The following is a 19,633-nucleotide window of genomic DNA, read 5'->3' on the forward strand; positions in this document are numbered from 1 at the left end:
ATCGTGCTACTTAAACGAACAAGTTACAAGGAGGTGCTCACGTCCGGTCTCTCCGTAAAAGTTGAATTTTCAACCCCAGCCCCGTAGCGAGTGGGAAGTCTACGGAAGGGGTAGGTGTGATTCTGCACCGCTCTGTTCAACCTCGATGAAAACTCGTGTTAATCACCCCCTTAAAAAGTTATGACCTCTCAAAGTGGGTTCTTTTTATATCATCATCTTTCAAGCTATGATGGTGTGACCCTCGCTCGAGAACTTTGAAAGGACCCTTGTAAGGTGGAATGCAGCTACTTCCAGGAGGTGTCCGCCCTAATTAGGACATGCGCGTACAGTTCGAGATCCCCGGGCACGTCAGCCACAGGTTTTGCATAGTTGCCGGGTGGTGGCGGCTTCAGTGTCAGCATTGCGTCCTTAAGCAGACGCAATCAACCGCGGGTGTTGAGTCGCGATCAAATGTCGAGTACAGTATCAATGAGTAGTCTCAGGGTTTCTCCGCATACCAACTCCGCGGAATTTGAAGTAAATTCTTTGCGATTGGCTGTTCGGAGGCCAAGTAGAACGAGGGGCAGGATCTGCAATCAAGAAGGGTGGTCTTAGGCCATTCCAGCGGCATACGGCGTCCTATGCCCTCCTTCCTCCGAATTCCTCCCGATAGTGGATGTAGCCTGCCCCGCATTGCCTACCATTCCCCTACTTACCCCTATCCTTGTCAAATATCTCATTGGCAAACTTGATGCCAATGACGGACTTGGCTACCATGGTCTTCCAAACCTCTTTTTGCTCAAAACTGGTAAGTCCATCATCCCCTATCTCTTATTTTCAACAAAAGGCTTGAAGAGAATCATTTTCCCGGCTTGTGGAAAGAGGTTCTCATCATCCCCATACGCAAAAGTGGCGATCTTACGCTTGCCGAGAATTACCATCCCATTTCCCTCCTCTCCAAAATCCTGGAAAGATATGTCAGCGACTGGTTGTCCGTCCACTTTGGCTACCACATAGTGGAAGAGCAACACGACTTCGTTAAACGTAGGTCCACTGCCTCCAACCTGCTTGACTTTACCAACTTTGTCGCCAAATATCTAAATTCACGGCAAGAAGTGCAAACCATTTACACTGACTTCGCTAAAGCCTTCGGCGCAGTAAATGACAAGATATTTTTATCCAAACTCTCGTCTCTAAACGTTCCCATGCCACTTGTTTTATGGCTTGCCTCGTACCTTTCCAAACGATCCTGCCGCGTCTCTTTTGACGGCTGTACTTCCCGCTCCTTCTCACACTCCTCTGGCGTCCCACAGGGATCTATTCTGAGTCCTTTGTTATTTTTATTTTTTATTAACGACCTCCCCCCCCCCCCCCCTTTACTTGTCCCTTTGGTCCTTTGAGCGCTTTGATCCCTCACGTGTCATTTATTTATTAATTAATTAACGTGTCTACACTGATGCGGTGCTCAGAGGTGGCGGTGAGGAAGACGGGGCGGCCACCCTGTTGGCCAAACCAAAACTAAGTGGCCGAGGAGAACCTCCATAGTGGTGGTACCGGGAGACGCTGTACTCACTTTGGTTTGCCGGCCGTGATGCAGTAGGCGAATGCTCCAAAGGCCTAATTAGGGCGATCAGACCCGAGTCTGCACGGGGACTCATCTGAAGTGGTAATTGGCCACGAAACCTTATCAGGGGTATACTGATACCATGGGAACTGGGATAGCTCCTGGACTCTCATACTTCGGGTGAACTCCGGTTGTATGTGAGTACAGCTCGGTTATTTGCGGTAGACCCCTTGTGGGAGTTTCATGGGGGTTGTGGTTATGCTCAAGCGAGAAGAGACCTTCGGGCCCCGGCGTGGTGTTGCGTTTCAACACGGATGCCGTACTCCTTAGTTCGGTAGAGATTTAGGTATGTCTTGCATCCACCAGTATGAATGCTAAGCCATTGTTGCTTGTCTCAGCGGTGCTCTGATTGTGGTCACAAAATTAAGGAGGGGATTAAGTTGCAAGACAGGTGCTCACGTAAAACCTTCAAGAACTTAACTGTATATAATGATGCGTGGGTCCGCACCGGATCTAAAAATGAGACAACGAACAAAGAAATTCGCAACGGCTTAACGAAATAGATGAGAATGCGAGCTAAACCTGGAAAATAAAAAAAAAATTACTCGACCGCCCGTTTGGGGCCGTAATTCTCCCGACCCAAGCGCCGCGATCGAGAAGAAAGATCCACGACGGATCACGGTCTCGATCCTTGCTTCTCCTGCCTCAGATGGTTATTGGGATGAATAGCTTCAGTCTGAATAGCTGTACGCCACCGCCACGTCTCAGGGGATTGGTGGAGAAAGTGCAGGAAATTTGCAGTCTTGCAGATTACTCACGAAGGAAGTTATCCCCACACCTTGCAGTTAGGTGTAAAATGCAAATCCATCTAATAAAAAGAAGGAGAAATTTGAGGTCCGTTACGGATAACCGGAGGGAGCTGTCTGACTTGGTGACTGGGTCGGGCTCCCTAAATGGACAGCACGGCGTCGAAACCGCTAGTAGTGACCAGGAGCGTTGCTCTGCCTGCTACAGTTGTGTCGCCACAACCTGACCATTTCAGGAGGTTCGCGTAGGCAGCGGATGAAGTGGACTTAAGAAATGGATCTCTTCATCATCCACTCCTACTTCAAAATAACGGCGGGGGTGGGTACAGCATCTTACCGTCCCTTGTTGAACCAGAGATTTGCCTCACTTGGTTCCCTTAAAATCGCCAAGCTCTCTTGCGCGGCCAACTTCCTCATGTTACCGCATTCCTTGATGATTTCTACGCTGCCCCATGTGATACTAAGTCTCTCTTCAATCATGTGCTGTGCTATCGTTAATTTCAGCGTTGTGCTCTTCTTATTCTCTCTCCTGCCCATTTCCGCTTCTCTCTCGAGCTCTCGCCGGCGTACCGAAACCAATCTTTTAGTTTGTTCTATAGCTGAGTGCCGTTTGGAGTTCACAATGCTCGCAAGCCTCGCAAATCGTAATGTTTGAGGTTTACGGCAAACCGCGAGCATTATTCGCAAACGTCGATTTTCGCTCGCGACGACCCATGTCCGTTGGTGGCTCATTAGTTCAAAAACATTGAGACGAAATGTCAAACTAGGAATTAATTCTTTCGATACCCAAAAGGGCGAGATTGTTGAGATTGTCGTAACATTTAAATTACATGACATTAAATGACATACAAAATAGATACAAATGTATTTCCTAAATAATTACCCCCTCAAAATTCCGTTTTAACTGTTAAGCGCTCACAAAGCCCTCAAACCCGTTTCGGTTCGTGCGCTTAACACGCTCATTACCAAACCGAAGTTATTAACGATGAGTGTCAATGCCCCTATTTCTTGCCGGTTAGCTCTCGACCCCTATTGTGAATCAAAGGTTTCGATGTACTTTATTCAGGACCTCCAGCATCTCCTCCACTCTGTCTTCGTGGACAATCGTGAAAATGTCATCAACATACCTTGACCAGATTTTTGGGAGCAGGTTTTGGAATGCAGATCATTCTCAATCTTTTCCATGAATATGTCACTCAAAAGGGCGAAAGGCAGGTATAAGCACCCTCAGATGTACGTACTGATAAGGTGGTATGCCACCCTTCTATGACTGTCGCCAAAAACTTCAGCCAGGTATGCGGGGCGCTTTCGCGTCCTTCTTCGGGATAAGGTAGGTAATCCCCATAGTAACAAGGGTGGAACTTCCTCTAGCCGACTAATGAGCTGATTTATGTTGTGTGTACCAGAAGTTCTACACCTGATCTAGACCTGGGCCCCTCCAGTTCTTCGAGCTGTTTATGGCTCGTCGAACTTCTTGGTAACATCCGCAAAATTCATGCCAGGCATATTGGCATGGTGAGTGACTTTGGCGATGATCCACTCAGCATGCTGAGGGGCGGGTAACCCCCAATTCTCAGGGGTCGTCAGCGACTTTTAAGGGTTCGCTTACGATACAGGGTGTGACGTCCCCGAGGTGCTCGAGCAAGTAGTTCTGATTTCCTACCTGCCTGTATACCTGCGTCCTAGGTAATAGTTTTGAGAAAGCCTTTCGATGAAGAGCGAACCGCGAGTAACCGGTACACATCGGGACACAGTGGGAGTCCCCAGAGCGTTCTGTCGACGTCGATGGAGTGATGTAAGCCTAATTCTGTCAAGGTGATAATTGTAACGTGTATCAGGAGCCAGCCCCTTCGGGACCCTGGCAGGTAGTGTGCATTGAACCGTTGTTAGTAGACCGGGTTGCCCCAAGCAAGCGCTAATCCGTCCGTGAGTTCCGGGATCAGCTAGTCGTAGGTCAAGATTCAGGGAGCTGTGATAGAGGCTGTGTCCACCCGTTCCTGACTATTGCGACCCACTCCGTTGCACACGATGGGCTGGTGAAATTTCCACCGAGAATAAATCTAATTATACAGAAAAAAATCGACGAAGTAGCTGGAAGGAGGAAGAGATAACTGCGTTTGGGCGCAGCACAAAAATGCATCGCTCACCGCAGTGGCCAGCGAATGAGGCAGGGAGGGCTGAAATACCCGATACAATACCGAGGCGCCGAAATAAAGAGGAAGCCTTACCAAGTGGCCTGATTGACGGTACGAGGACGGCAACTCCAATACCTTGTAGTGTCCCTGTTCCGGAAAAAAGCCTAGTCAGAATCGCTAGTCCTGAGCAAGTGAATTCAGACACGAACCAAATAGAAGTGCAGTCGAAGTGCAGTCCTAGCTAGAGCCGAAAAGGAAAGGCTCATCGGGAAATGCGTGACAGTGGTGAATCGTATTCGGCTGGTAACGTTCCTCCAAAGGGACGTCGGCAAACGCGTCAAAAACGAGTTGATGGAACTGGAGTAACCACTGGACCGCAGGACAGGGCAGGAACAGCCGCATATCCCGTTGAGAATACTGCTAGCGCCAAACGAATGGCAAATAGTCCACTGAAAAACGAACTGGGGAAAAAGCGGAAAGAGGACGACATGCCTGAAGGGGACTTTATCTACTAGAACTGGCTAGGATGCGAATAGCATGATCCACATTCTATAAAGGAACATGTACCGGAGTGCAACCCCTCACCATCTGCTAGCGCAGTTCGCTGCGGAGGTAAAAACTACTCTAGTGCTAACCAGCGAGCAATACCAAAACAAGGACCCAACTTCATAGCATCTCAACTTAACGAGTACCGCTGCCATCTGGGCTCAGGACGACTTCGACTTCGTGTTCTTGCCCAAGGCCGATGGAATAGGTTTGTCTGAATTCGGTGTTTCGGGATAACGTTTTTAGCGTTTGCCTGGCGCCGAATGAAACGATGCCAGACTTTCGGCGCCGGCTTGATGCTCCAGAGGACGCCGTTTCATGCACGGAGGCGTGAATCCTGGTAGACAGTGATTTTAATGCTAGGGCACATGGATGCGTCCTTATCAGCCAGATTTCAGAGGAAAACGGATCCTGGAAATGGCGGCGGGAACCGGGCTCTTACTTTGAAATACCGGATCCATGCCAACGTTTAGACGTTCAGGCTGTAAAGGAAGCATCTCCGACATTACTTTTGCATTGGAATATCTGGCATCATCGGTGGACGGGTGGTCCTGAAAAACTCCTCGGCAAGTAATCACCAGTACATCGCGTTTGAAGGGGTTGATGCAACATTTACACGCTAGCAAGGAGGCATGCGCCATAAAGGCAGAGTATAGATCAGCAAAAAGACTCCGCAGTGCGATAAATAAAAGCAAATTTCGCAGTTGACAGAACCTGGTCAGCGAGGTGAATGAGGATCCGTGGGGACTAGAAGCCTGTCACCCGGAAAATCGGAGCTTTTCAGAAGCCCTGCATACTAACTACCGACGATGTGGACCGCATTGTGCGGGCGTTATTCCTCAGACATCTCGTATGGGTTGATGTCAATAGCGCAAAAAGCATGGAGGATTTCCTCTCACAATGAGAGAGCTCGAAGAAGCCCTTTTCACCATGAAAAACAAGAAGTCTATAAACTGGTGTTCTACTAACGGCCAGACTTGCTTGTCGGTGGAAGGTAGTGAAACTCGCGCTGATCAGCAAGGTAAAAGGAGACCCGGAGCTACCGTCTGCATACCGACCGCTGTGTATGCTTGACACGCCCGGGAAAGTGTTGAACAGGTGCAAAGCAGACTTGGCATATTGTTGCGGATGGATGGCTGCTCAAAGTTTTAGCTCTGCGCTGGAAAAAAGACCAAAGTATTATCTTAGCCACAAAAGAGAATCCCAATCTTGCGTTCCATATCGATCGGCAAGCAATTTAAAGCACCAGCGGACAGTCCTGCAGCTAGTGTCTCGACCTTGAATCAGGTAATGGCGAATGTTGGGGAATCTATATCTACTGGAAAACACCTTCTTATGGGAGCAACACAGTCCGGAGAAATGCCTTGCCCAAGTGCAGAGGGAAGCATTGCGAGTGGCGTCTGTTTATCGCACTACCTCAGAACCGGCCGTGGTGGTGATCGCGGGAGTGAGCAGCTTTAGTCGTATTGCACCTTATGTTTAGGCTCTTCTTATTGCGAGGAAGATTAAACTCGACCGGTCGAGGGACCGGATAGCAAGGAGTTCCCTAAACTAACAACTACCTTCCTCCCCTCTCCTTCTCTTGTTTTTGAAAGGAATGTCCGGACTTGAAAGTTCCCAAAATCGGGAGAGCTAGCTCAAAGTAATGTATCAAACGGTTTCAGGCTTCAGCCTTTCTGATGAAAGGGAGGCGTTTTGTTGATAGTCCGACGACGTTTTTTCGCGGGAGCGCAATACTCTCTCTCTACTCCCGAAAAAACCGGCCAACCACGCGAAAAACGTGATCGACCTACCTAGAGATGTCGACTCTTCCATACTTCTCGGACACCGCTGCAGCCATGTTACGAGGTTCTCGAGCGCGGCCCACATTATTTCAGCCTCAGAGTCGGAGCCACGCTCAAGAGGGGTGCAACGCATCCATTTTCACTTGCGGCAGCCGAGTTGAGCAAACTATACGCCTGTTTCCTCGTCGAATTCGCTATGCGCTGCAGGGGGTGGAGTGCTGTTTACATGAAGAACGCACTCAAACAGCTATGGAGAGAATTAATGAATTAATCAGAGCACATCGTCAACTACCTACAAGTTTGCGTGGTAGGGATAGACCTTTTGATGTAGCGAAAATTATTCCAATCCGATCCCAGCAATTCTGCGTTTACATGGTACTTGGGACCCTAAAAATCATCCAGACACAACACTTAGAATTCAACTTTATAATCTTTTAGTATATATTTTACAAAAAGCTCTTATTTGTACAAAAATTCGTGAATTATATAATTTTAAACTTTACGTTCCTCTCATACAGTTGCAGAACGGAAAACTTAGTTGCAATCAGATAAAAACAAAAAAGACGCCTGGGATAATGTCGTCAATCACCATCAAATGAAAATCCTCTTTTCGAGGCTTGGGGCGAGTCTAAATATAACCCAAGCCCTTGAAAACGAAAATAAAGTATTGTTTGCATAAAAAAATATATCTGTCACTTTCTACATGTAAAAACAAGGCAGCTTAATGAATAGTAGTTGCATTGCGGCGTCCATTTGATGGACAAAATTGAAATCATGAATTGCGATTGAGAAGAGTCCGTCAACGAGGTGTACAATAACTAACTGTTTGTGAGTGTAAATTTCTTTACCCTACCTTACACCTTCTCATCATTATTCCTGAATGTTGGATAGATGCGAACTGATTTGGTTCCATGTTTTGTTTTATGCGGATTACACCTAAATTGATGCTGGAACGGATATGGTTTTCTTGGTTTACTTTCGAAAGTTAAAAGAGAATTCTATGCCACTTCAGTCTTAGTATTTTGTGTAACTTCTCGACAAACACAAATCGTGAAGTCAAATCAGAACCGGAACACCTAAATCGAGTCGTTTCGATAAACTTATACAAAAATTAAAAACATCAATACATTATGAAACCAACATCAACATTTTTCGTGTGACCTATTTCGATTTCAATTTTCCTTGGACTGGCTTGGGGGACTGGTCAGCTTCGGGTAAGTCGCTTTCCTTCTTCTTCTTCGGCTTTTCCGACTTTGCAGGTTTCACCTTCTTCTGACTTGGTTGCTTGGTTTCAGGCGCACGTTCACGTCGGGCACGGATGGCCTCTGCGAAGAATGCAAACACCAAGGCAGCTTGCACGGCACCGAAACCAGCGAGAGCAATGAGTCCCCGAGCGGATTTTGCAGAAATGGTTAGGCCATAGTAGAGGGTGAAAACGGCAAGAGCCACAGATGCGCCGCGCACAGAGATGAACACTGCGCTGTTGAGCAAGTTCAATTTTGAGTATTTCTCGTCCTTGTCGAAGATTCCAATCAATTGGAAGGTGTGCGAGATAAATTCACCCAAGTAGTGCACGGTGAGGAGGATGAGAGCGATGCGTTGGAAGCTGCAATCATACATGACTGGTTAGTCTTTATCTTAACTAAGTTGGGAATTTTCATAAATACCTCAAGAAATAGGCAGCCGCAACAAGGGAGAAACCGACGATAGCATGGATGATCTTTGGCTGTTGATCTTCCTGTTTCACCCTCTGGAAATACAACTCGGGAAGCATGTGCAGATAGTAGGAGAGCTGGACAATGTAGAACATTTTGTGCAGGAAGCTCATCGGATGGTCGGGGAATCCTTCCCAAAGACTGGAATAGTGAGGAATGTACGCTTCACGGATGATCACTTGAATGCCCCACAAGAATGACATGGCGTAGAAGACGACCAGTTGTCCGGATTCGTTGAAACGATTCAGCTTGAATTTGGAGAGGTGGAGCTTTTTGGAGATTTTCTGTAATGAAAGAAAAAACGTGAAAAATAATTAATTTTGAAGATCACCTTGGTCAATACGGACTGGTTTTAATTTTAAAGTATTACATCTTCAATAATTCAAATATTCTTAGGAATGAGATGTCGGATTTTACCTAATACTAGCACTATGTGCCAAGCATTTAGGCTCAGACGATCCTACCCACTTAAATTATAAAGGGACGCTGATGGTGGTGGCCGGTGGTAGATCAATGGGAGAATCCGTCGAGACCTCCCCGCAACATCCAGCACGTATACAGAATTATGTACGTCTGCATGGTTTGAGCCAGACTGCGTGAGAGTCCCAAGACATCAAGGGAAGCTGTGAGGGATTTACGTACAATACCTGTAGCTGACAATATTATGGGAACCACAACCACCTGTTCGAGATGTCAAATTTCTTTGATTTCCCGAGCCAGTGGCTCATAGTTCACCTTCTTCTCCACGTGTTTCCGTTCGATGTTGCTGTTATTCCCCATAACAGCGACATCGAACGGAAGCGCACGAAGCGACCCATCTTGCCAACTAATAGCACATCAGGCTTGTTGTGTGGAATGTGCCGATCAGTTAGAACTTGCCGGTCCCAATACATGCTGCAAGCAGAACTATCAAGTATAGCTTGCAGCTCATATCGGTAAACCGGAAATGTTCCCGTGATCAGCCCATGCTTGTATGCAAGTTTTCGGTGGATTAACTTACGTATAGCATTATGCCTGGTGGTGTATTGTACCGGTGCCATTACAGTGTAGCCAAAAATGAGATGGTCTCTAACGCCGAACCAGACATTCTGCACTGGTCGTTCTCCACCCGTTTTTTCATTATGAGCTTTTTGCTGAATGGCACACATGAACTCCTCCTGCCAAAGACAATTCACGTGTTTACCGTGCATTGCCTTCGACTTCCATTCATCGATCCGCTCTTGGTCCGATTTCACCTCACTCAGAGGATTGTAAGATCGATCCTTCAAGTTAAGTGGAGTCAGTCCACAATCTGCCTTACAGATAGCCGCATGCAAGGGACTCGCCTGCTCTTTGCTGTAAAAATAAGCACGCAGCGAGTCGACTTGGCGATGATGTTGTGCTGTCACGTCAACCATGCCCCTACCTCCGATGTCACGAGGCAGGTTCATCCACTCCCCGGCAGAGTTTGGATGATGCATTCGGAATTTGGACATAGTTGTCCGTATCTGCCGCTGGACGTTGTGTGTGTTGTGTGACATTGTGAAATGCATGCCTAACGGTTGTTCTGGTTGAGGCGATTAAAAATGCATTTGGAACGAAATGAGTGGGACCAAAACTGGTTGATCGATTCACAGCTGGACCGGTAATTTTCACGTTTTAAGCGAGTCTCAAATAGTGAAGATGTGTTCTTAAAGGAAGAGTGTGCGGGTTAAATAGTGGTAATTTGTAAAAAAAGAGTAAGGTGAAAATAAATCCGTGAGTCAAAGGATGAAACGCATCAATGTCTATTATAATGAGGCATCCGGCGGTAAATATGGGCTAGGTGCCGTATTGGGTGATTTCGAAACCGATATAACGGACCATTCGATCAAATATTCCAACCAGATAATTTCGTATTTCTGCAATCCGGCGCTAGTAATAACTGGAACAAAGGACACGACACAGAAGGTGCTGAATTAGTTGATTCTATAGTGGATGCAGATCCTGTGATTATCTACAAGGATTCCAATTTATCCAGTCATTGGTTGGTGGTATCGATTCAGAAAACAATATCAGCGACAATTTGAAGTTCAACTCTGCGCAATGAGAGGCAACTTGGGGTTTTTGGAATTTATCTGCCGGGCGCCGTTCAGTTGAATTTACGTAAAACAAGTCGGGCAAGCAAACTGTAAGTATTTCAGATTTTGGGGCGTCGCAAAGACGGAGAAAAATTGATCAAGTGAGGTGGTTGTCAAGGCATGAGTCCTCGAGAACAACGTTAATCCGAAGGTAAATGGATAGCTCTTTGATCACCACAAAGTTGCGAATTTAATTGGGAAGTTTTACCTCTAAAACAAAAATTAATTTTAAATAAACAGACAAAGAGGGAAATGGAGGAAACGTTTGGCTAGAGTTGGAATTGCGCATACAATATACCTTTGACTGGGACATGAAACAGAACACGAATTAATTAAAGCTATTTTTTCTTAAAAAAAAAATAAGATATTCCAAAAACAGCAATTCGCACAACTTTTGGACTCACAGATGACTTTTTCACAAAACTTGGATTTCTGTTTTGTCTACTTTAATGACGTTCTGGTCGCATCTTCCACTGAGTCCGAACATTTGGCACAACTCGAGTGCATTTTCCAACGTCTCCTTGAGAATGGCCTAACTCTCAACATTGACAAATGCAAATTTCTCCAACTACAGGTGAAATTTCTAGGCAATTTCATCACCCCTGACGGGATTCAACTCGACCCAGACAGGGTGTAAGCGATCGCGAAAGACGGCCAAAGACCCTAGAAGGTTTTTGAACATGGTAAACTTCTACCGTTGTTTCTTGCCAAAAGCCGGTCACTACTAGATATTACTTAGCGGCTTTCTGTCTAGTCTGAAGACCAAGGATTTGCTAGTGGTTGTGTGGTCTCCAGAAACCGTCCAAGTGTTTGAAACTTCCAAACAACAACTGGTAGACGCTACTCTTTTGGTACTCCCTCAACAAGATGTGTTTCTAGCCGTGTTCGCCGATGCCTAAGACAGAGCAGAAGGCGCTGCTCTTTACCAAAGTGTGAATTGCGCTAAATTGAGGGGTCATCGATTTGAAAATTCTAATTTTAAAAGACAAAACAACTAGTTTTGAAAATGGCGATATTTATAAGTGTACCAAAATAAATAAATACATCCCCTGAAATATAATATGTAAGTTGTCGGGAAATGGTCAAAAACTCGACAAAGTTAGCTGTGTTTTGTTAACGAAAAAAAGGCAAAAGAAATCTACCAACCTAATTCCGCACTTTATATTGCAAAAAAACTTACTCTACTGCCTTAGTAGGCGCAATTATCTGGCAAACACAGACTCGCGTTGCACCTTTTCGTGGCGCTTCAGTTTGACTGACATCATCGTCCCCAAATTAGGCGCAGACTTCTTGTGTCACTTTGGGCTGTTGGTAGATATGCAGCATAGGTCCCTTATAGACCCTACAACCTATCTCGGTCGTCAGGGAAATTTAACCTGTTTTAGCAACAATACCCTTTCTTCCATTTTTGAGGACGCTACTGCATCATTATTACCAAATGTAGTCTCTCTTAGCCGGTTAACCATAATTTGCAGCACCACATCAACACTGCCTGTCCCCCAATCTTCTCAAAGGTGCGCCCTCCGACAACACCAGAAGCTCACTGTTACGCGGAGTTTGAATAGCTACTTAAAGAGATTATATGCAGACCTCCAGACAGTAGTTAGTCATCTCCACTCCATTTGATCCCAAAGCCCAATGGCGACCTTGTGAAGATTTTAGGACCGGTATCCCATTCCACTCATTCTAGACTATCCACGTTATTTAGAAGATTATCGTGTTTTCTCGACCTTAGATCTCGCCAAGGTCTGCCATCGAATCCCTGTAGCTTTCGAGAATATTTCAAAGACAGCAATTTACATACCTTTTGGACTCTTTAAGTTCACACAGATGACCTGGATTTCTATTTCGGACGGCATTAAACCCGGCCCAAATAAGGTCCAAGCTATCGCGAGCTTTCCGATGCGAAAGGCGGTCCAAGACCTTAGAACGGTCTTGGTCATGGCAGACTTCCATCGTCATTTCCTGCCCAAAATTGCTCATCATCAGGCTTTACTTAATGCCTTCCTGTTTGGTCCTAAGATTCGCGGGAGGTGTGGCCTCTAGAAATCATCCAAGCGTTTAGAACCGCCAAGCAACAGTTGGTAGACGCTACTCCTTTGGCATTCCCTCGACAAAATGCCCCTCTAGTCGTGTTCGTAGATGCTTCAGACACCGCAATAGGCGCTACTCTTCACCAATGAGCCCACAAAAGCTGACAAACGTTGGGTTTTTTTCTCAAAACACTTGAATTTCGCTCAGTGATCTGCCCAGAACTGAGCGATTTAAATACCTCGGGTCAACGCTATCAGCCAATGGAGAGCTGCGTTATGAAATAGCTTCACGCATTAACGCAACCTGGATGAAGTGGCGTTCCACAACTGGTGTCCTTTGTGATCGACGTATCAACGAACGTCTCAAATCTAAAATTTACCGCAATGTCGTCCGTCCAGTCGCTCTCTATGGTTCTGAGTGTTGGCCGACCATAAAAGACAATGAACGGCGTCTTGCGGTAATGGAGACGAAGATGCTACGTTGGACTAGTGGCGTCACACGTTTAGATCACATCCGAAATGAGGATATCCGCGATCGTTATGGGGTTGCACCGATCGTGGAAAAGTTGCGAGAGAGGCGTCTTCGATGGTATGGTCACGCAATTCGTGCAAACGAGAATTCACTTGCCAAGATTGGTCTGAACATCGAAGTCGATGGTAAACGACCAAAAGGCAGACCTAAGCAACGGTGGCTTGATACGCTGGATGGAGATTTGAAAGCCTCGAGATTGCACCCAGATCAGGCATCCGATAGAGCCAAATGGCGAAGCCGATCACGACGAGCCGACCCCGCTTGTGAACGGGACAATGGCTGAAGAAAAAAAAAAAAAAATAATTGTGAATTATTAGCCGCGTATCTGAGTATTAAGAACTTCCGATATTCACGGCCCATAAGCCTCTGACACAACAGGTGTCCTGTAAAGACAACTTAGTCGCCGATGTTTTATCCCGGATCTCCGAGATCATCATCCCGCTCGCAATCAATTTTCGGCAATTGCTGTGGCCTAGAAGAATGACATAGTTCATCATAGCCTGCATTCGGACTCCAAATACAAGTTCAAGGAGCTCACTGTCTTTGGCTCACATTCTTCTCTCCCTGGCGACCTGGTCCTCGATAAGAGAGATACCCGTGGAGAGAGCGAATTGTTGTGTCTACTACGAGAAGACGTTTCCAGACTAAAGCCATTTCCGCCATCTCGTCACACGCAACACAAACCTAGGAAACTCGGAATTTTGTACCCGCGTTCTGGTGTGGACTGGTGCCATCTGAGAATAGCTGCCGCCACTATATGAGGGTCCCTATAAGGTCTTCGAGCGTGGGGAACACTAGTTCAATCTGGACGTTGGTGGCAAGCCCAAGAGGATCTCCTTGGACAGTCTGATGTCTTTCTTTTAGGAAGTAGTTGGCACTGGAAGCTAGCAAGAGCGCCGCGTTCGCTTTGACGTCCGTAGCCGAGTAGCCTCTTTCGCCAAAATCTCTAGGTTTCAGCAGGGGGTGGAGTGCTACCAGGCGTCCGGAGATAGCACGACGAATTACAGCGCCTATAATCGTGAATTATTAGTCGCGTACCTGAGTAACAGGCATTTTCGATATTCCGTTGAAGGCAAGCCGGCTTTTTCACTTACCATATCCCCTCCCTCCCTTTAAAAACTTAGCCTACATAAGCTAGTTCACATCGGACATTCAACATGTGTCCGGTAACGACAACTTAGCCGATGACGCTTTGTCCCGGATTTCCGAGATCAACATCGCTTGATTTTTCGGTAACCGCTGTAGCCCAGAAGAATCACGCAATTTTTCAGAGCTTGCAATAGGACTTCAAATACAAGTTCAAGGAGCTCCCTATCTTCGGCTCACATTCCTTTATTCACTGCGAGATCTCTGATGTGGGACCCAGGCCATATATTCCGGCCGCTTTTCGTAAGTAAGTGTTTCGTTCCGTGCACGATCTCGCGCATCTTGGCATTCGGATAACAAATCGACTAGTCTCCAGCAAGTATTTCTGGCCTTCTATGAACAAGGACGTGAAGTCTTGGGCCAGTGAGTGCATCGCATGCCAAAGCTTTAAAGTCACTAGACACGCTAGGACAAGGCGCTTCCACACTATACACTTCGACTTTATAGGCTCTTTGCGAGGCTCGCACTACAAGTATTGCTTCACGATCATTGATCGGTTTACGCGGTGGCGTGAGACAATACCTTCGAAGGATATAACAATAGAGGTTCTTTGTGGAGAGTGGATTCCGCGATTTGGTTTTCCCGCCGTCATTACCACAGACCAGGGGATGCAATTTAAATCTACTCTCTTCTCGGAGCTCGAAAAGTTTCTGGGATTTAAACGTCAGCGGACAACTGCATATCAGCAGTCTCATGGGATGCTAGCCATTATGGGGCGCGGCGAGTCGTCTAGCCCGCATGTCTTGCTTCTTTGCGTACAGCCGTCCGCGAAGAGTTTGGGAGAACCTTCGACTCCACGGAGAGATGGCCTTGGAGAGACGGGATTATTGTGCTAACTATGATAGCCCGTTCCTAAATTAAAGCCACATCCACTATCTCGTTACACCCAGCCGGCGGTCCATGCCCCTGAAGAAATTGAAGTTTGCACCCATGTTTTGGTGAGGACTCCGGAACCCGCTGCTACCACCATACTAGGGCCCCTATAAGATCCTCGAGCGTGGAAAGCACTTGTTTAGTCTGGACGATAGTTTTGGACAGGCTAAAGCCTTTCTTCCAGAATGCGCTGGAAACATAGCGCTGCTTTCGTTTTGAAGTCCACCGGTCGACCGTGGTTGAGTAGCCTCGCCCCGGGTTCTCTCGCCGAAATCTCTAGGTTTCAGCTTGGGCTGGAATGCTGTGGCGGAGCGATACGGAGGGCAACTTACCACGAGGCCGATTGGAAATCTTTTTCAAGGAATGTAGGTTCCTTTCTGTCTCTGTAATTGTCTTCTGGCAGGACAACTTGTTGCTGTTCTTATTACTTGGAAAGCTGGCGTTTTTATGTCTTTGTGGGATGTGGGGGTTTCGTTCTCATTCCACATTTGCTGGATAGGTATGTAGATGGTCGTTATAAAGCATTATAGTTCTCCTACAATAGCTCCGCGAGGTATGTCGTCGACTCACGATGCCTTGTTGACTTTTCCCCCTTTATCGCTGCTTCAATCCCCGCACGGAGGGTCAAGGAAAGATGTTCCCTACTTAGACAATTCAATTATAATTTTCGAAAGTCACCGCAGAGTCCATCATACTGCATCTAAGCTTCTAGCAAGCTGTAGCTTGCCTTGAATAAACCCTAAAGCACTTGATCCGAATGAAAATTAACTCCAAATTTGCAAGTAAACGGTCACGATTCCATTTCACATTTTAAATCGGAATTAGATGGATGAAGAATTCATTAACCGGTACCGCAATAATCTCAAAAATCTTCAAACCGACGAAGAAACGTTGCTGGAATCGCGATAAAATCTCATCCAAAGCCGTAAGAGAGCCTACATAACCTGCATATTTGTCCAGATTGTAGCTATATCATAATCAAAGCTTTTGGTCAGTTCCAATGTTTGAGAAACTGAGGAAGGCTAGATGCATCGTTACTGTCTTATCAAACTAGGAACATTTACTTACGTCCAAAACGTACTCCTGCAATATGGCATGCATAATAATGCAGATGAGCGTGTAGAAGAAAATTGCACAATAGTCCTTGATGCCTTGCTGGTAGAAGTAGGGCTCCCCTCTGAAAGGGAACAGAGAAAAATGTGTGAATCTGAGCCGTGATATGTGAAAGTTAGGGCACCTTACCTGGGGTTTTCATGACTGGGGTCAGCCCCACTGACGTTGTGGTGGAGGGAAATGAAAACGCTGGCAATTGAACTCGTGGCCTGAAAGAGGAGGCAGATGTTGAATGTTAGTATGGAAGCACTTTAAAGCTGAAATTCGATCTGGAGCAGGTCAGGGTTGAGGTTAAGGGGTCTATACGTGGCAGCTCACAAGCTAATCGCACGGATTACCGGCGATGGTGCCTACGTGCCTATGTATGAAGTTATGTAAATAAGCGATCTGCGGGTGGTTTCTTAGCACCTGCAGGGTCTCAGGGTCAAGGACTCACCTGCAACATCAAGCCGACAACAAAAACCATCGCCACACAGGATACGATGTCGGCATGATTCTGTATCACGAATTCGTGACTTAAAATCGGTGGGTTTTTGTTGGACTTGCGTCCGATTCCTGGTTTGATTGCCATCCTGCCTGGAAACTCCTCAAATTTCCAACGAAACGAAACTAAAATACGAGAAACCTGCTCGCGACCACCGACTTCCTTGCGATTCCGCTACTTTCAGTTCCACGCTCAACACCTCCAAATGGGCTCGATTGCACTTTCATTCACCGACTGGTGACCGTAACAACTTTCTCGGCCAGCGACCGGATTAAGAACCGCAACTAGTGAAAGAAGCGAAATACTTCCCGCACCTACGACACGACACACTCGTCTCGAACGCTCCGCGCGAGCTCAAGAAACGTCGACGAAAGCAAACGTCTGACACCTGTCAGTTGACGTGTGTTGACGGCGAGACTTTCTCTGCTTCGCGAAATTTTTGGCTACGCGGCACCTGAAGCGCATGAAGTGTGGATGCGCTGTCAATGCGTGGCAGAGGAAAAGGTGAAAGTTTTGAATGAAAAGTTGGAGGTAGTTCGCTGAAAATTAAGGGTTGAGATGAAAGTATTTGCTCTTTGCAAGGGAAGTGCCAGAACCTGAAAATGCGATATAAAATGAAAAAATTCTGGACCCTATTGAAAACTTAAATGCTATAGTATAGATGGAGCCACATACCCTGCACGCTTCCGGTTTAAGAATTAGATTCATTGAAGTGCATGGAAGCACGAAACGTTACAGTGTGGCTGCACTTAATTGTTGGCTGATTTTAACTGTTAAACTCGCTCCTTTTCTGGTTGGTTTGATAATCTGCCTTCGTGGTTGACAATAGAAAAATCCGATGTAAATTTTAACGGTCGTGGTCATTAAAGAATGACAAGAAAAAGCAAGCGTCCAACGTCTAATGAGGACCTTTCATCATGTAAAGTTGGTGGCGTCGCCTCTGGGGCAAATTTTTGATGGCAATATATGGTTTTAAGGACTATTTAATGGTTGTTTCTTTCCTTGAGAAATCCTTGTATGCCTGCTAGGAAGTCCTGCTGGTTTTCTTAGGACAATCATTATAATTCGCGGGACCAGCACATCGTTGGAAGCCATGTTTGTTTGCACCAAGCATGCCATGAGGACGCCGGAAGCAGTCGAGGTACCACAGTCACTTTCTCCCCCATGACCCTCGCGTTGTGTAAAGGGAGTGAAAAAGTAACCCTCTGCCTGGTGTTGATGAAAGGCTGGTGGCGCTGCCAAAGTGACGACCACTGGGCTGATGAAATAAACCGAGACGGGTCCGGCGGTTTAGAAGGCGCCGTAGTCTTCGGAGGTTCCCGGTTCGACGTCGTGGATGGCTCTTGCGCCTCTGGTCTGTCTAGTGTATTTTCTCGACAGCGTTAACATCCATGAGGAAGGTTCGGTCGTTGAATCTTCGGACCATCCGATGCTGGCCTGTATAAGGCTGTTCCAACAGTTTCTTGAAAGCATCGATGCAGCGGAAGATGTATTCGCAGGTGGCGAATTTTCGAGATGTGGAGACTCTCATAGGAGTCTAGTTTCCCAACGTCATTCACTTCCTTCAAAATATTGGCGTTGTCCAACGATAAATGGTATCCCTACACTATTATATGTCTGGCAAGCGCGGAGTTTATGTGTGGGTTTTTTTTTTATTTTTAGCGGATTCGGCCTCCTTTATATGTTCTAACAGCCTAGTGGGGACTAGCCGTTTTGTTTGCCCTACGTAAATTTTGTCACAGACTGCCCCTTTTTTCCGTACACCCCTTTGTATCATTGACTGATTGTAACCGGGTCCTAAGTAGGTATCGTCTGTTGGTCGAGGTGACCCGAAATATATAATACCTTTATGTAGTCACCTTTTGATGTTCTGCGTCCGACCCGAGTAGGGGAAATATCTTCGAAGGCAACCTTCATTTTAAGACTTCGGCTAACAAATTACCTCATAATTCAAACCATGAAAGAGATGTCTGTCTAGCCGGGGGTAGTAGACGGATGGCGTTGAAGAGCCACCGGAGTTCCGAGGCGAAGCAGTGTGGGATAGGCTTGGTGGAACTCTGTGGCGCGTTGAACTTGCCCCGTATTCATGGCAATGTGCCGAACACCATCTCGACTGGTGATGATTGCAAGTCTTCCTTATAGGTTGTGCGGACACCCAGAAGTACTGTCGGAAGCGCGAAGCCAAGGCGCCTATGGTGTGCACTTCAGGGCCGCTTTGAGTGTTCTATGCATCCGCTCGACCATGCCTGTGGATGGTATGGCGTTGTTTGTTGACAGCCTTGATCCGCTGTAATCTCCAGTGGTGTACCAAAGATAGAAGTCCAGTGATTGAAGAGGGCTCTGGTGACCGTGGGGGCCTTAGCGTCTCGTACCGGAACCGCTTGAGGTCAACGAGTGTAGCAGTCGATGATCGTGAGGGGATTCTCGTAGCCTTCAAAAAGTGGCATCTTAATCAGGTCTAGATGGATGTGGTCAAAGCGCCCTTCTGGAATTCAAAAATTACCCAACTCGGCGCGGTTGCAAGCGATGAACCTCCTTCGAGAGCTGACACGGAAAGCATTGTTCGGCCCAGCGGAAGACGTCCTTATGGAGACTGGGCCAGAGGACCTTAAGCGCTTCCCTCTTGGCATTGGCGGGTCCACTCGGGTGGGAAAATTGTTCTGTCGTATCGAAAGCTTGACGACGAAGGGAAGGCGGCAGGTACAGTTTGATGTTCCCATTGAACTCCGTCGAGATCAAGCTGGTGCAATTTGAGACGAGGACTGACCAGGAGGTGAGGAAGCTGAATGTCCTTGGCCTGGGTCTCATTGGTGTTCTTCGCAGA

The 19,633-nt window shown here is 46.7% G+C and overlaps 1 protein-coding gene across 1 annotated transcript; it reads right to left on the bottom strand.

The window, feature by feature from the left end:
• Positions 1-7,705: 7,705 nt before the first annotated feature.
• Positions 7,706-17,207, bottom strand: LOC119654555 (translocating chain-associated membrane protein 1). Its single transcript, XM_038060003.1, has 5 exons — positions 16,762-17,207; positions 16,455-16,534; positions 16,281-16,389; positions 8,482-8,813; positions 7,706-8,420 (listed from the first exon to the last, which is right to left on the bottom strand). The coding sequence occupies exons 1-5, from the start codon at positions 16,894-16,896 to the stop codon at positions 7,976-7,978; spliced, it is 1,101 nt and encodes a 366-aa protein (XP_037915931.1). The 5' UTR covers positions 16,897-17,207; the 3' UTR covers positions 7,706-7,975.
• Between the last annotated feature and the right edge of the window lie 2,426 nt (positions 17,208-19,633).

Source organism: Hermetia illucens, chromosome 4, assembly GCF_905115235.1.
Source record: "Hermetia illucens chromosome 4, iHerIll2.2.curated.20191125, whole genome shotgun sequence".
NCBI classification, from domain to species: Eukaryota; Metazoa; Arthropoda; class Insecta; order Diptera; family Stratiomyidae; genus Hermetia; species Hermetia illucens.

Bases quoted from the DNA above. Each gene is read 5' to 3' on its own strand.
- LOC119654555 (XM_038060003.1), bottom strand. From the start codon at position 16,896: ATGGCAATCAAACCAGGAATCGGACGCAAGTCCAACAAAAACCCACCG. The intron at 16,390-16,454 runs GTAAGGTGCCCT...GTTCCCTTTCAG, and splicing joins CCCAGTCATGAAAACCCCAG to AGGGGAGCCCTACTTCTACC. The intron at 8,421-8,481 runs GTATTTATGAAA...GTATGATTGCAG, and splicing joins GCGGCTGCCTATTTCTTGAG to CTTCCAACGCATCGCTCTCA.